Below are 15,983 nucleotides of genomic sequence, written 5' to 3' on the forward strand. Positions count from 1 at the left end.
CTCCCCCCTGCCCCTCTCCCCCTGTTTTCTCTCTCTCCCTCTCTCCCCCTACCTTTCTCTCCCATTCTCTCTCTCCCTCTCAAATAAATTAAATTTTTTAAAATTGGTGATGGTTTTGCCAAATTGTCCTTCAAAAAGGATACTCCCCAGGGGCGCCTGGGTGGCTCAGTCGGCTAAGCGTCTGACTTCAGCTCAGGTCACGGTCTCGCGGTCCATGAGTTCAAGCCCCACGTCAGGCTCTGGGCTGATGGCTCAGAGCCTGGAGCCTGCTTCCGATTCTGTGTCTCCCTCTCTCTCTGCCCCTCCCCCATTCATGCTCTGTCTCTCTCTGTCTCAAAAATAAATAAACGTTAAAAAAAAAATTTAAAAAAAAAAAAGGATACTCCTATCAACAAGAGGGTCCTACGTATCAGGACAGAACACCCTGTGCTGCAGTATCAGTCAGACCCCCGATCTCAGTGGCTACACCCAACAAAGGCTTATTTTTCACTTACGCTACATCTGGCTCAGGTTGGGGGGCTCTCCAGGCAGCAGCTCAGGATCTGTGCTCAGCCAGCTGGAACATGTGGCCTCCCGTGTTGCCACAGCAAGAGAAGAGAGGGCCTGAGGAATGTGTGGGATCATCTGGAGGACCAGCCCTTGACGCGGCTCACGTCACTTTAACCTACGTCCCACTGATCCGATCTGGGTCATGTGCCTCGACGGGCTGGCGAAGGTGGAGGGCATGTGGCCACGTGATGGGCACCAGGTCCCTGCTAGTCGTTTCCCCATCCTTTGACCTGCACAGTATATTCCAGAATACGTTGTCCTCTGATCTGATATGTGAGAAAACGGGCACCATGCATTACTCTGATTTGCCCTTATATGCTTTAGGCAATTGGCCTCAGCCTTTTTCTGCCGTTGTTCCCCTAGCAGATTATGTTCACATTCAAGACGCACTCCAGTGGGCTTGCCCCAATTTTCCCAGAACCCAAAAAAACATTTTGTGGGGAAGCCCTAAGACTTTTTAAATTTTGGCTCTTATTCATAAAAACATATAAAGGCATGCAAGTAATAATATAAAATTAGCCGTGCAAAGATCTTTGCCAGCTGTGGTATGGAATGGATTGGCAGTGGTTCTGTGCAATTTCCTAGGCTCTCTGTAACTCCGCCTCCACTCTCGTTCATGGAAGCACAAGCCAAGTGAGGGAGAAGGTGGAATTCTAAGAACCTTGCGTCCATTCCAGTTGTTTTCAAAAGGCCTTTTTTTTTTTTTTTTTTTTTTGCAAATTTTGGTGCCTTAACTATTCTTAGTAACCTCACCATTAATTATAACCTGCGGTGTTTTGTTCAGTAAAGGGCTTTATGGACTAAATCAAAGGCTTGGAGGATAGATATACAAGGCACATGTGCTTGAATAGAAGGTTTATGTAAGAGGAGACCTGGAATTTGGGCTGGCATTGCAGGGTGATGTCAGATCGTAGCATGCCAAACAAAGGGGTGGTGAGGAATTCTGTTTGGTAGCCAGGAAGGATCCTGTAAAGTTGGGAGGGCAAATTGGTTTTATCTCACATGATGACCCGAATGGATTGGCATTGCAGTGAGAAGTGAGGCTACATCCAGTCTTAGCTGAAAAGGGGACGTTGATTGATTACTGATGTCTGCTTCGGGCGCAGGGCTGCTGAGTGGTGATGTGTGCCACGTATTGCCATCCCTGTACAGATGCTTCTTAAGTGGGCCAAGCTGTGAGAGTCAGACCGATGAAGCGGGGCAGGGCCAGCACTAGCTGGCGAGACAGGAGACCTACGTAGTCAAGTTTTGTCACCATCTACTTTGTATGCCTTGGTCTCTCTGAGCCTGAATTTCTACAGATGAAAAATGAGGAAGGGTGGATAAGAAAATCACCAAGTCCTGACATTCTGCAGTTTTAGGGCAAGAGCCATGTTCTTTCATGATCCATGGGGTGGTATGCAGGACAGATTTCTTTTGGACAGCCGGGACACCAGCTTCCACTGGAGCCCCTGTCTGGGCAAGTGAAGCAAAGCCCAGAGCAGGACTCAGCTCTGACCCAGCCCAGGGCCCCAGGTTCAGTGTGAGAGGTGTTGGAAGTGTCTTTGCTTACAGGCCTGGGACCATTCTCTGGGGCCCTGTATTTCACGAACCTGTTTTACACAGGCTCTGGGGTTTTACGCAGGATGTTTTGCCCACAGGGTGAGCAGGCCCCGATGAAGCGACTCTCAAATGGGGGTAGAGCGTGTGTTCCCCCTCATCCCCACAGAGCGAAACAGGGCGGGCTCCCCGAGAGTCTGTGGCAGCCCTGCCCCCACCAGGCTGGCCCTCAGCCCCATGGTCCACCTCGTGTCTGTGGCCCTCAGCTTCTCACAAGTTCTTGGCTGTCCGTGGCCGCTCAGGTGATACACACCTTCACCGTGGGCTGCTTCTACTCTGTCTCTGTCTTGGCTGAGGCAGAGCGCACGCCCGTAAGGAAGTCACAGAGGGGTCTGTTCCTGGGAGAGGAAGCTGGAGCCCTGGAATGTGAGCAAGCCCGAGGAGTAATGACAGCCCCAAGCTGCAGCAGGGAGCATCAGCCAGACGTTCGTTCACTTCATTCTTTTATTCCTTCCCTTCTTCCTTCACTCCCTGATGCATCTAGCAGCCCCCCTAGGCATTTACTCTCCTGTTAGACACTAAGCTTGAGATGCAGGGGGGCCTTGGTCCTTCCCAAGCCATCCTTGCTGATGTGGAATGGAACCTAGCTTGGACAGGCCCCTGGCTGGGCTTCTGCGTTCTCCAAGCAAAGATCACCTACCTCATGGGCAGGCCGGCGTTTGAACTCCTCCTCCCTGCCCTGCCCTCTGTCCTGCTCTCTGGGGGATTCGGAGACAACTCACAGAAACCCTCCTTATGGGCTTTGGTGGCATGGCACGCTTGGGGCACCTCCTGGCCCCCCAGGGCTGTGGCCCACGGGTTGTTGGTGTAGAGTTCCCCACAGTGGGCTTCACGGCTCCCACGGAGCCCCCCCGTCCCTCAGCTTCTCTTCTCTGGGTGGCTCTTCCTCTGCTGGAGCAGCTGTGGGATCGGGGCCTATGACCGCTGTGGCCCAGCCCCCACTGTGCTCCTGGGCCCAGCAAGTGAGGGGAGTGGAGTTTTGCTGCCTGATGCAATGCCTGGCAGGGCCCGTCCCTTATCAGAGCTCCATTCACAGCAGACTCTAGGACCCCACCTCCTCCTAGGGGAGGCAGGGGGAGGCTGGGAGGCATCCAAGTAGACAACTGTTGTCTAGTGAGGGCCCCTTGCCAGGCAGGAGGGAGGCCTGAGCAGAAAGGCCCCTGAGGAAAGAGGAGGGCAGGAAAGCCGGTGCCTAGAGTTAGGGCCTCAGCTCGGCCCACTTCCTTTTCGGTGTTCCCTCACGAAGCTTTGCCTGGGCTACCCGTGGCGGGTTTCTGCCCTCCCATCATTAGCACATAGCTATACAGGCTTGAACTGAAAGCCCCGAGGCTCAGTTTCTTCATCCCCAAATGACATCCCGGATTGATAATGATAATTCCAGAGACTGATGTATGTGAAACCCCAAAGCTTGAAATTTTGCCCATAGTACGCACTTGTAGTATTGGCCTGTAGTACACACTCAGCACATCCTTCTAGTACACACTCAGGGCACACACTCAGCACACACATGCACATGCTCATAGCACGTGCACGGTTCACTCATTTAGGAAACACCTGCTTTCTCTTCTCCATACTTCCCATCCACGTAGAATGAGTAAGCACCTCACGGTGGGCTAAATGCTTTGGAAAAGGCATTCATCCATTCATCCATTCATTCAACAAGTGTTACGGAGCACCTGTCCTGTGCCCAGTACACACCCAGACTAGGGCACTGGGATTCTGGGCACAGAATAACGAAGGTGGAACAGACCGACAAAGCTCTCTTCTCATGGAACCCACTCCAGGGGCTGAAATAGGCAAGAAACAAGCACATTTCGGTCCAGGAAGGAAATAAAGCAGGATGCTGAGAAGGGAAATGATGGGGGAGGGGAGATGGTCAGTGTGAGGTCGGTGGTCAGGGAAGGGCTCCGGAGGAGGACTCCAGAGCTGAGCACTGGGTATAACAGGGCCAAGGGCAGCTGTCCTACCACCTGCTGCATCCAGGCAGAGCTGGGCTGGCCTGTGCTTCTGGCCTCCTTCACTCTTGGCCCTGGTGCCCTGGAAACGGGACCTTGGCTGGCATCCCACCTTTGCCTTTGGCTGTCACATCACTTGCTGGGTGTTGGGGGCGGTGGGGGGAGGGTATCAAGTACTCCCCCGGGAGGTGGCATCTCCCAAGAGGAGGAAAAGCTGCTTCGTTCTCCCCATGAGCTAAGCAAGGGTGCAGCACGGGTTTGGGGAGGGAGGCAGCACCAAGGTTTGACTAGTGTTCACAGCTGTCACAGACCTACTTCTTACTGACGGCCTCTGCCTAGAGCTCTGTCAGGTGACCGCCATCCTGGCCCCGTCTTCCTCCTTCATGACCCTATGACCTCCTGGCCTCTCTGGGGGTCTGGGGACCTCCTCTCCTGACTCCTGGGTCTGGGGACCTCCCACATTCCCCCTGGGACCGCCAAACCTCTCTCACCTGCGTGCCCACCATCCACTGGGCTTCCAAAGCTAAAGCTAGGGCCAGCCTGCTGGGACAGGGCAAAGGAGCCAACAGTCTGCCTTGTGTGTCATGTGGGAGAGAGTCCTCACCATTGCTTCTTCCTTTTAGGGCAATGCCGAGAAGGTTCTTGGGAACCCTGTATTTTTCGGGGGGGGGTGAGGGGACTGGGATGGCAACTCAAATAGAAACCGTGCTTGGTAGGGAGGGGAGGAGAAGGTGCAGGAGCTTTGTCATCAAGGCAGCCAAACTTCTAATCTTACCAAAGACCCAGAAGGGAGACGACAGTGAAGGCAAGTCCCCCCACTCCACCCCTGCCTTTTCTCCCCTCTTGGATTTAATGAACGCTTACCATGCCCCAGATTCCATTCCCCACAGAAGCCTTATGTACAGGTTTTTCATGCTATAGGTGAAGAACCCGAGGCCCAGAGAGGTTAAGTCATTCATACAAGGTTGCACAGCATGGCAGACATGCAGGAAAGACTAAAATCCAGGACTTCTGGTCTCAGCTCCTTCTGCTTCCCTCACATCATCAGACACAGGCAACTCTCAGCCAAGAGATGAGAGGGCAGAAAGTCAGATTTCAGTCCTTTTTGCCCTGCAGACTCTGTTGGGTCTCACCCTTCCAGAGCGACAGGCGGCCTCACACCCCACCCTGGGCTAAACAGGGTGTATGAGGAACCTGGCTCTGTCATTCTGCACTCATGCTGACAGCCTGCCAGGCACTGAGCCAGGCATCAACTTTGAAAGGTTTGAAAAGTAGTGGGGTTTTTTTGGCAGCTGATATATTCTGGGTACCATTTTAGATGCTAGTCTCTACTTCAAGGGGCACGGGGTCTGGGAAAGGAGGACAGACAGACCATCCGCTGGAAAGCCCAACCATATGGGCTACAGTGGGGGTGACTGGGGAGCACTGAGAGGCTCGAGTGACCTGATCTCGGGTGGGTGATGAGGGCAGCTGCTGGAGGAATCTTCGACAAGTTATTTAACCTCTCTCAACCCCAGTTTCCTCATCTGTAAAATGGGAGAGCTGCTACCTAATAGGACTTCTGTAAGGATCTGATGAGGAAATGCCAATCAAGTGCTTAACACAGCACCTGGCAGAGTGGTAAGCACTCAATAAATTTCAGCTACCACATCATTCCAGATGGCCCTTCCAACCAGAGCGTAAGCCCCATGAGGGCTGTGGGCCAGGTCTGCTTGTTCACTGCTTGTATCCCCAGTGCTTAGACCGGAGGCTGGCACATAGTGGGTGCTCAGGAAATAGTTGTTTCATGAGTGTGTGGGGAAAGGCCCGGAAGAATTAGGAAGAGGCAGGAGTATTCCACTTGCCCTGGAGCTGACCCCACACCACTCTTCCCCCCTGGGCCCCTCTCCACCCAACCACATCCAGGAAGCCTCAGCACCACTCTACCCTGTGCAGCCAGGGCCCTCCACTCGGCTGCCGGGTTACACATCTGCCTCCTCGTATTGCAGAGCCCCTGCCCCACTGTGTTCCCCAAAGGACAGATGATTTGGCTGTCCCTCTAGCCACTTCCATTATGTGATGAAGGTCAACCCTAGGACCTGCCTTCCTGCCCTCCTTCTCCCTCACGTCAATGTCAGCTGCTTCTGTGGGAAAATCTACCTTTTCCAGAGGGAGAGAGATGATCCTGGGTGCACTGTACCAGGTCATAAGATTTTTCCAAACTTGGAGCAGATAGTATCCCATGGATGAAGGTCCTTAAGGAAAAGGGGTAGATTATGGGATGAAGGGTGTTATGCTGGAATCGGGCTCATGATGCAGGACAGGTATGTGTGTGTGTGTGTGTGTGTGTGTGTGTGTGTGTGTGTGTAGAAATGTATATACATCTTCCGCTGAGGGTCATTTGTTCCCTTATCCACTCTGTCATTTGGCAACCATGCATAAGTATGTCCTGTGTGCCTGGCCCAGTGCTAAGGGATAATGAGGGGCCTGGACAAACTCCCTGCACTCCACGAAGGACGATCAGCATTGAACAAGTCATTACAAGTGGGCTCACCTTATGACAGTCTCAGGCACTAATAGGAGTCTGCATGGCAGTGGGGCCAGGGGACCCTAACCTAGTCAGGGGGAGGCTGCTCCCGGAAGCTGAGACGTGAAAGGCTGAGGCCACGAGAAGGATTTTGGAAGGACCCAAGTGAAGGATCTAATATATATATTAGGCTATTAACATCAGCGTTTATAGGTCCACCTCCATCTTTTTTTTTTTTTTTTTTTTTTTTTGGTATTTGTAGTCTTTTGTTTCAAACATTTATAGTACATGGAACACTCTTCCATGCACTTGCCCTTGAGTTATGTGTGAGGTCAAAGGATAAATTCATGGAAGTGGGAGGAATTAATCAAAGGGCTGACTAGCGTTTTAAATGACTTGATTTGCTCTCTCATCTATGGGAGAGTGGCTCTGGGGCTTTGGCTGCCAAGCAGGGCCACGACCTTCAGAAGTTGGTGGGAAAACCCCTCTTCATTCCTCATCTCCAGACAAGGGTGTCCTGACCACCTGTCTCTTCACAGGACAAGGGTGTCCCCCACCTGAAGACGCGGAGCCAGGTCCTGAGCAATGCTCCTGAGCTGAGAGCCCACGCCCCCCACCCCTTCCCCATGGAGAAAGGACTCGCTTTCCCCCAGGACTGCCGGGACTTTCTGCACAGCCTGAGGATGAAGAGCAAATATGCCCTTTTCCTGGCTTTTGTGGTGGTGGTTTTTGTCTTCATTGAAAAGGAAAATAAAATCATATCAAGGTGAGGGGTGCCAGCACACGTCTTCCTTATCAGGGAGGGGTGGGTGGAGGCTCTATGTCTTACAAAGGCAGCTCTTCAACCAGTCATCACCAGGCCCCTCCCCTGCCCAGGCAGTGGGTCTTGCGCACGTCCTCATCACTGCTCAGGGGTAACACTTGGGCTCTGGATTCACGCAATTTGGGTTGGAATCCCGATTCCGGCCCTCACTAGCTGTGACAGCTTGGACAAAATCACTTTCTCTGTCTTAAGTTCCTCTTCTGTAAAATATGGGTAACGACGGGGCACCTGGGTGGCTCCGTCCGACTCTTGATTTGGGCTCAGGTCTTGATCTCACGGTTCGTGGGATCGAGCCCCACATTGGGCTCCATGCTGACAGCTCAGAGCTTGGAATTCTCTCTCTGTGTCTCTCTCTGCCTTTCCCCACTTGTTCTCTCTCTCTCTCTCAAACACACACACATAAAGTAAATAAATATTTTAAAAATATGGCTAACAATGGGGTCTTCCTAGTAAAGATTAAATGAGGAAATGTAAAACATTAACTCAGTGCCTGCACGCAGTTGGTATCTAGTATTTGCTGACCATGATTATTACTAATTTACTTCTTGGCTAGGATAAAGCCTCACATTATCAGCACACCTCCTATACCAGCCTGAAGCCATGGATGAGGGTGAGCCCATGGAAAGGCAGGGTTCTGGCACACATACCTGGTAGGTGGGGCTGCCTACCAGGTGCTGCCTCCCACGTGCAGTTGTTCAGGTTGTGTATTGCTAAACGCCAGGGGTGTGCACTCACCTCAGCTACACTGGGAATGCTGCCGCATGGAGTTGGCGGTGTACCTTTGTGTGCAGTAAGTGCCTCTGCTGGTGAGCCTGCTGGATGTACAAAGATTTCTTAGACCTGCTCTCCCAGCACAACCCCTGCAAGAAAGCATCAGCCACATGGATAGATTAGGAACTGGACTGTGCAGCAGGCAGTCACTGCCCCACCTGGGTTTCTCAGCATGAACTGTTCCAGTTCGTGCCCACGGGATCCTGCTGCAAGCCTCTGCAGCTCTCCACCAGAGAACTTTCTCTCCACCTGTACATCGGCAAGCCAGGAATGCAGGGAGTAAATGCCTCTGGGAGCAGCCCTCAGCCAAGGCCAGCTGGGAGCTTCATATCCCTTAGGCAAGAGAATCCTCAGGTGTGTCCTCCCAGGTGCCCTAGTGGGATTGGTTTGCTCACAGAGACAGCCCGCTCACCCTAGACCGACTTTTTTCTTCCCACCCCTCTTCTCTGCCTCTCTGCCAGTTCTTTTTGTGATCATGTTCTAAATAAACTACTCGCACCCAAACCCTTGCCTCATGGTCTGCTTCTGGGGAAACCCAACTAAGACAGGCTTTGGGTGATCAGCCCTGCAGGCTGCTTAGGGGTGCCCAAGGGATGGAGTCCCCCGTCACTCACTGACTCCGATTTCTCTCTGTCCCCCCAGGGTGTCAGACAGGCTGAAGCAGATCCCACAACCCCTGGCAGACGCCAACAGCACCGACCCAGCCCTCATCTTGGCCGACAATGCGTCCCTTCTGTCCCTGAGCGAGCTCGATTCAGCCTTCACCCAGCTGCAGGGCCGCCTGCGAAACCTCAGTCTGCAGCTGGGTGTAGAGCCAGCAGCGGAGGCCGCCGCCGGGGCCCAGGGGGAGGCGGAGGCCAAGGCCAAGGAGCCACCCCGACCCCGCGAGGCCCGGCCGCGGCGCCACGTGCTCCTCATGGCCACCACCCGCACCGGCTCCTCGTTCGTGGGCGAGTTCTTCAACCAGCAGGGCAACATCTTCTACCTCTTCGAGCCGCTGTGGCACATCGAGCGCACCGTGTCCTTCGAGTCGGGAGGCGCCAACGCCGCGGGCTCGGCGCTCGTCTACCGCGACGTGCTCAAGCAGCTGTTCCTGTGCGACCTGTACGTGCTGGAGCACTTCATCAGCCCCCTGCCGGAGGACCACCTGACCCAGTTCATGTTCCGCCGCGGCTCCAGCCGCTCCCTGTGCGAGGACCCCGTGTGCACGCCCTTCGTCAAGAAGGTCTTCGAGAAGTACCACTGCAAGAACCGCCGCTGCGGGCCCCTCAACGTGACGCTGGCGGCCGAGGCCTGCCGCCGCAAGGAGCACATGGCCCTCAAGGCCGTGCGCATCCGGCAGCTGGAGTTCCTGCAGCCGCTGGCCGAGGACCCCCGGCTGGACCTGCGCGTCATCCAGCTGGTGCGCGACCCGCGCGCCGTGCTGGCCTCCCGCATGGTGGCCTTCGCCGGCAAGTACGAGGGCTGGAAGAAGTGGCTGGCCGAGGGGCAGGCGCGGCTGGGGGAGGAGGAGGTGCAGCGGCTGAGGGGCAACTGCGAGAGCATCCGGCTGTCGGCCGAGCTGGGCCTCCGGCAGCCGGCCTGGCTGCGCGGCCGCTACATGCTGGTGCGCTACGAGGACGTGGCGCGCTGGCCGCTGCAGAAGGCGCGCGAGATGTACCGCTTCGCCGGCATCCCCCTGACGGCGCAGGTGGAGGACTGGATCCGGAGGAACACGCAGGCGGCCCAGGACGGCAGCGGCATCTACTCCACGCAGAAGAACTCCTCGGAGCAGTTCGAGAAGTGGCGCTTCAGCATGCCCTTCAAGCTGGCGCAGGTGGTGCAGGCCGCCTGCGCCCCGGCCATGCACCTGTTCGGCTACCGGCTGGCGCGGGACGCCACCTCCCTCACCAACCGCTCCGTCAGCCTGCTGGAGGAGCGCGGAACCTTCTGGGTCACGTAGGGGGGCCCGCGGCCGCGCGCGCCCCTCCTTGTGAAAGGCCCGCCCTGCCTTCCTCGCACCACCCCCCAGTCCCCCCCGCGGGCGGTGACACGGTGGCTCTCGCCGAGGGCGGGCGGCCGGGCGGCGGCCACGCGCGGGGCAGGCCGCCCTTCCGCCGTAGAAGTAGGCCCCCCGCCAGCTAGCTCCCCCACTGCAGCCTTGGGCCCGGGGTCTCTCACCGAGAACAGGACAGTGCCCGTCCGTGAGGGCCGCCAGACACAGACCTGAGGGGCTGCGGTCTCCTGAGCAGGCTCCCCGCAGGCCTGGAACTTTTGACAAGCCTTTTTTTTCTCTGTCACTGTCTCTGTCTCTCTCTCTCTCTCTCTCACACACACACACACACAAGCATACACCCAAAACTACATAAATGCCTGTAGACCCCGTGGGCCAGAGTCCAGATGTTTAACCCGAAGGGGCTTTGGGCACCCACCAGCCGCAGTCAGACCTCCTGCTGTACTCACTGTTCACCTGACAGTCTCTGGATTTCTACACAATCCAGTGTGGAATCTGCATGGGTCTGAGGGGAGGGGCTGGAACAGCCCAGAATGTCAGAGGATGACAGCCAGGGCTTATCAACCAAGAATGATTCAGTATTTTCATGAATGGAATCGCTGTGCGGGTCACTGACATCAGCCCTGCGTAGAACTACAAAGCACACATACACGTGTAAAAGACAGATACCTACATATACCAGACAGACACAGAAACATCATAGAAACACAAGTCCACACACCTACGCACATACCCACCACAGGCTTCCCTGTTGCTTTATGCCCACGGAATTGAACTATCACACACCTAAAGAGCAGCCTTTAGTTACAGTTTTAGAATTATTTAGGGACATGGAAGGAAACACAGTCATGGGCCATGACCCTGTTCTGACCAGGTTTAGGACTGAGCGGTGGATACGGAACCTCCGAGTCTGCGGCCCCTGCCCGCCTTAGATTCTCCTGGCTACCTCCTCTGGCCCATTCACATCCTCTCTGCTGGCAGGCAGGATGTTTTGAAATGATGTGGCCAGTCCTCACATGACTGCAGCCCAAAGGCCCCGGCCCAGCTCCACTGGCTCCCTGAGAGCGAGTCCATATTTGAAGGCTGCCTCAGGTCTGACTGGAGGCAAAAGGCAGCTGAGGAGTCCTGCCATTTCCATCCAGGCCTCGTGTGGGGCAGCGCCCAGAAGAGTGCAGAGTGCCCTTGGGGGAGAAGTCACATCAGGATACCCCTCCCCCAAGAAGACAGGAGACAGAGGTCAGCCTCATGGTTGGTCACCATGGTTACATGTTCGTATCTGTAATTCCTCCTTTTGGGCCCTGGGAAAAGTGTTGCTCAACTTGGGATAGGCTGGGTATTTTATCTGGGTGGTTTTTTTTTTTTTTAAAGTTATTTATAGTTTGGTATCTTGTGGCTATGTTTTTTATTTTGTTTCTACAGAAGTGCTGCGTGACAGCAATCTGGGCTTTAGGGGGCTGGGAGGATCAGCAGGGAGCACTCTGGCTCTTGCTGGAGGGAGAGGAGGAGGAGGAAGAGGCTTTTCCCAGAAGGACCAGAGCCTGGGCGGCCACATGGCAACCCACAGTGCCCCACGGGCGTTTCTGTTTGAACCCCATGTGGAACGAATCTCAGAAACCACCAGTGTTCTTTGCTGTGTGTCCAGAAGCAACATAAATTAGCCCTCATCCTCTCCCTGAGACGAGGCCAGATTTGAACATCTCTTTCAGGTCCAAATGCATTTCCTGGGGGGGCAGGGCCTATGGCCAAGCAGCAGATGCCCCCACAGTGGAGGTCCTTTTCTACCCCCAGCCCAAACTGGGGAGCAGAGCTCAGTCCACCCCAGAACTCGAAGAGCTGCCCCAGTTCACTAGGGCTGTTTCTGATTTCCTGGACAACTTCTATGTCAGATCTATCCTGTTGTCAAACCCAGAGGGCTGAGTTTTGGATTGAGTAATATGGACACGAGGGAAAGAGAGGATCTGAGTCCAGCTGGTGCTGCCGTGGGGAAGGGAGGAGTGTGTCCTCCCAGCAGCCAGAAGCTGCTGTTTGAGACGGTGAGGACTGTAGCCATTTTGTGGGGTCTCTCACAATCACCACATTTGAGCTGCTGGGTCTCCGTGAACTTCAAGTCGTTCAAGGAGGCCTCCAGTCTAGGGTCTCCAGTCCCGAAATAAGTTGTGCAGGGAGCTGGCTCTGATTTGGGGTCCAAAGGGACTCCAGCTCTGAAAACTTGACCCTGGGGCAGAGAGAGACCAGGATGTTTCTGGAAGCCCGGAAGCACTAGCTGTTTTTCCCCTCCCCACACTGTTCCCCACACGGTTCCCCACCTGTGGTTGGTGGGGGCTGGGGCAGGGACGGAGGCAGGTACCTCCATCTGGGGCTCTTCTTGGGGCCCTCCTGGTGTGGACAGCAAACTTCTTCCTTCCTTCCTATGCCTCTGCGGCCAAGGTCTCCACCCCTGAGCTCCGAGGACTGTGCGGAGAATGGACCTTTGGGACTTCTCAGGACATTGACAATTTGTACACTGCAAGTTGACTTAATTTATTTATTTTGTGACAAAGAAGAGACATAAAATACCTTATTTTTTGCAGGGACGCAAAGCTGTACCCAAATCGAGAAAGACAAAATAATACTAGAAACCGTTGACTCACTCCATACACACAAGGACACTCGAAGACGATTCAGAGCACAAGACTAAAACCAAGGGCACGGAGTTGTGCTGGCCCCAGGGTGTTGTTTAGGGAGGTACCTTGGTTTCTTCTTGTTGATTTGAAGATGCGGCATTTAAGGCCCTTTCTGCTGTATTACCTTTGCCCTGGTGTCTGAAACAGGGCACAACTCAAGCGAGTGTTGCCTTGGGACTCGGCAATGCTCCCGGGAACCCTCGGGGTTTGGGGAAGGACGGGGTGGGGGCGACTACTGACTTTATTCTATGGGGGGCCCGGTTGGAGTTACGCACTTGTGGTTTTCAGCAGGCAGCTGGGCTGAGGAAGGTGGTCCAGCTGGGCCAGTGCCTCCTTTTCCAGTGAGGCCAGTCCGGGCTTCTCTACTCTTACTGCTCCATCAGGAGCCTCTCCCCTGTATGGCATCCACCTGCCCGCAGACAGAGGGAGCAGCTGAGGCCTCACCTCTGGGTCTGCCGGCTTCCCCGGAACAAGAGGCCCATTCAGCAATGAGTGTTTACTCATTTTCTTTTTCTTGATGAAGACCTCTTTAGCCCGGCCTATATAAATAGTTCAGAACATTCCAGGCCTTGGTGAGACAGGGTAGTGTCTAACACCCACAGGCTGTCACCACTGCTGCCTATTCCTGGCTTCTCCTCTGGCCTTGTTTGTAAGCCTCGGAGAGGATGAGGGCACCAGGTTGGGGGCAGGGGTCTCTGGGAACAGTCGGTGGGGAGCAGGGTTCCTGAGTCCCCACAGAGAGGAAAGAAAGCAGATTCACAACTCTGTGGCACACCCCCACCTCCCGCAGTGGGTTATCACCAAGTTATTACTGAGATTGAGAGACATGAACAAATTCTAGCCTTTGGTCCCTTCATGTGATACACACACTTGAAAATAAATAACTAAATGAATAGGAAAAAAAAAAGTTTACTGAAGAGTTTACTCCCCGTCTGCCAGTATGCTCAGCCTGGAAGCTACTGCCAAAGGCCGGTCTAATGGGGCAGCTGCCGACCGGACCCCTGAGAGCAGAGGGCCCACCCAACCCATTCCAGTGACATCTTTCCCCACCACCTCTGTCCTGTCCTTTGCCCTGTCTGATGACGAGTGAGATCCAACAGGAGGTCAGGGGATCCCTGTCCCAGAAGATGGGGGCCTGGTCTAGAGATGGAAGCATCAGGTGGTCTGGTCCCGACCCGGAAGGTCTCTTCCAGCCCTGGTGGTCCTCTTGCACATTAGGGCCTATTTTAATTGCCTGTAGGGCCTGGATTATGGAGGACAGGAGCAGAAGACCAGACGGCTGCATCTCTGAGGCCATCCCTCGCTCCCAATCCCATGGCTGAGAACAAAGGCAGGTCCTGGGGGGAGGGATTCCTGGGTTGGGGAGAGGTGGGGGTGGGGAAGCATGTCTGCAGAAACCAAGTAGGCCTTGCTGATCTGTACTAAGTGAAAGGAGCACCCGCTGAAATCCAGGGGTCCCAGGTTGGTGGGTTTGCTAGTGAAAATTCCCAGGACGTGGTCCAGCTGGACAAGAGGCAGAAGGCCCAGGGCTTCCCGAATGCAACCGTATCGCCTCTCAGCTGCCCACAGTTTCAGGAATACTGGAAGCTGCTCTTTACCTCGAAAGGACAAAGCAGAATTGGCAAATTCAGATGTCTTAAGAGCTTTGAGATCCTTTGGTCTCCGTGTCCTCTGTCATTCCATGACTATATGCCTGGGGGACGAATTGGTTGTATGTGTTTCCACGGATATGAATGCAGTGCCAGCCCCATGGACCCAGCTCATACTGTAGACCAGGTATTTCATTTGGGAAAATACCCTGCTTCCTCTACCATTGGGCTTGAACTGGGCACCCCTGGAGTCTCCATCTCGTCTGTATGTTCCAGGCTGAGTTCGCCTGGCTCCCCTGCTCCCTCCTGGATCCTGCAAACTCTGTCTTTTTTGCCAAGACCTCGACCCTGTGTCCTGTTTCATGGCCACATGGTACGGGACACTCCCTTCGTGGCCATGTGTAGCCAAGGTGTGTACATAATGGTGTGTACGTTGCTCCCGCCCCCTTGCCATCAGTGTCCCAGATGTCCTTGCCGTGGCTACAATCTGCCGTCTCCTGGAAACGCAGGGGCTGCCCTTCAGAGAGCTGGCGGCCACCGCCGCTCAGGGTCTGCTTTGCGGAACAGAATGTGAACCCATCACTTGATGGCTTACTTGACTTATTTAATTAAAAACGAAAACATGCAATGAGCAAAATCTGAAGTGTGTCTCCGCCTTTCTTTTGCATTTGTTCTCAGCAATCAAAAATTAACAAGAAAAAATTAGCAGCAGTAGGAAAAGGGGTGACTTCTCACATGAAGCAGGGTAGAGGTAAGCCCCCAAGAGTGACAGACAGAGGGAAGCCTGGCGAAGCGCAGGGGGCGGTTGATGATGGTTGTTTATGTTACCAGAATGGCAGAGCCGGTGAGGATTGCTCGGAGCCGGCTGCAAGGGTGAGGTCCGAGTCATGAATACCCAGGAATTACAGGGCAGAGACAGGAGCATTGGCTAGAGGCCAGGGGACCTGGGGACAGGTCCCAGATTTGCCACTTCTGGCCCCATGACCTTGGACAGGTCACTTTCCTTATCTGAGCCCTAGTTTCCTTGAGAATGGGGAGTGTAATCAGTGGTTTACAGCAATTGTTCCAAATTTCAGCTGAAAGAGCACCTGCATGTTGACCCGCTTCACATGTTGAAATGGCACCTAAGATTCCCTTGACCTTCACAAGGTCTCAAAACCCACACGAGGACATTGCTAAAGACCCTTTCAGCTAAGAAATTTAATGAAGTCCTTTGAAATTGTTATTCCATTGCTCTATCAGTCGTGATAACTTCGGTGCGAATTAGACTTTGGCCCTTGTGTCTTCTAACAGCCACCTGGTAGGCATTTCCCCAAGGAGAAGGGAGAAGGTTCATTTTGGAGCCCAGGAAGACAGAGCTGGTAAAGCTGTGTGGGTGTGGGGGGGACAGGAGCAACCATGAAGAAGCAGAGAAGGGCTGAGCATTGGTGAGCAAAGAGGAGGGGAATGAGGGGGGGTCACAACAGAATGAGGCATAATATGAAGGAACGGGACCCTTTCCCCCAAACTCAGACATGTACCTCTACCATTTCACC

General features: G+C 54.3%; 1 protein-coding gene across 6 annotated transcripts in view; it reads left to right on the top strand.

The window, feature by feature from the left end:
- CHST3 (carbohydrate sulfotransferase 3) overlaps positions 1 to 14,188 on the top strand; it is a 36,157-nt gene extending 21,969 nt beyond the window's left edge. For 2 of the 6 annotated variants that reach the window (XM_042908500.1, XM_042908501.1), the window contains exons 2-3: positions 7,149 to 7,375; positions 8,846 to 14,188. In XM_042908500.1, coding sequence (XP_042764434.1) covers positions 7,236 to 7,375; positions 8,846 to 10,145 — 1,440 coding nt within the window. In that variant the 5' untranslated portion in view covers positions 7,149 to 7,235 and the 3' untranslated portion in view covers positions 10,146 to 14,188. The remainder of the gene's footprint in view (positions 1 to 7,148; positions 7,376 to 8,845) is intronic. The other 4 variants (XR_006194514.1, XR_006194516.1, XR_006194515.1 and 1 more) reach the window with 4 other exon arrangements.
- Positions 14,189 to 15,983: the final 1,795 nt, after the last annotated feature.

The sequence above is a fragment of the Panthera leo genome, chromosome D2, assembly GCF_018350215.1.
Source record: "Panthera leo isolate Ple1 chromosome D2, P.leo_Ple1_pat1.1, whole genome shotgun sequence".
NCBI lineage: Eukaryota > Metazoa > Chordata > Mammalia > Carnivora > Felidae > Panthera > Panthera leo.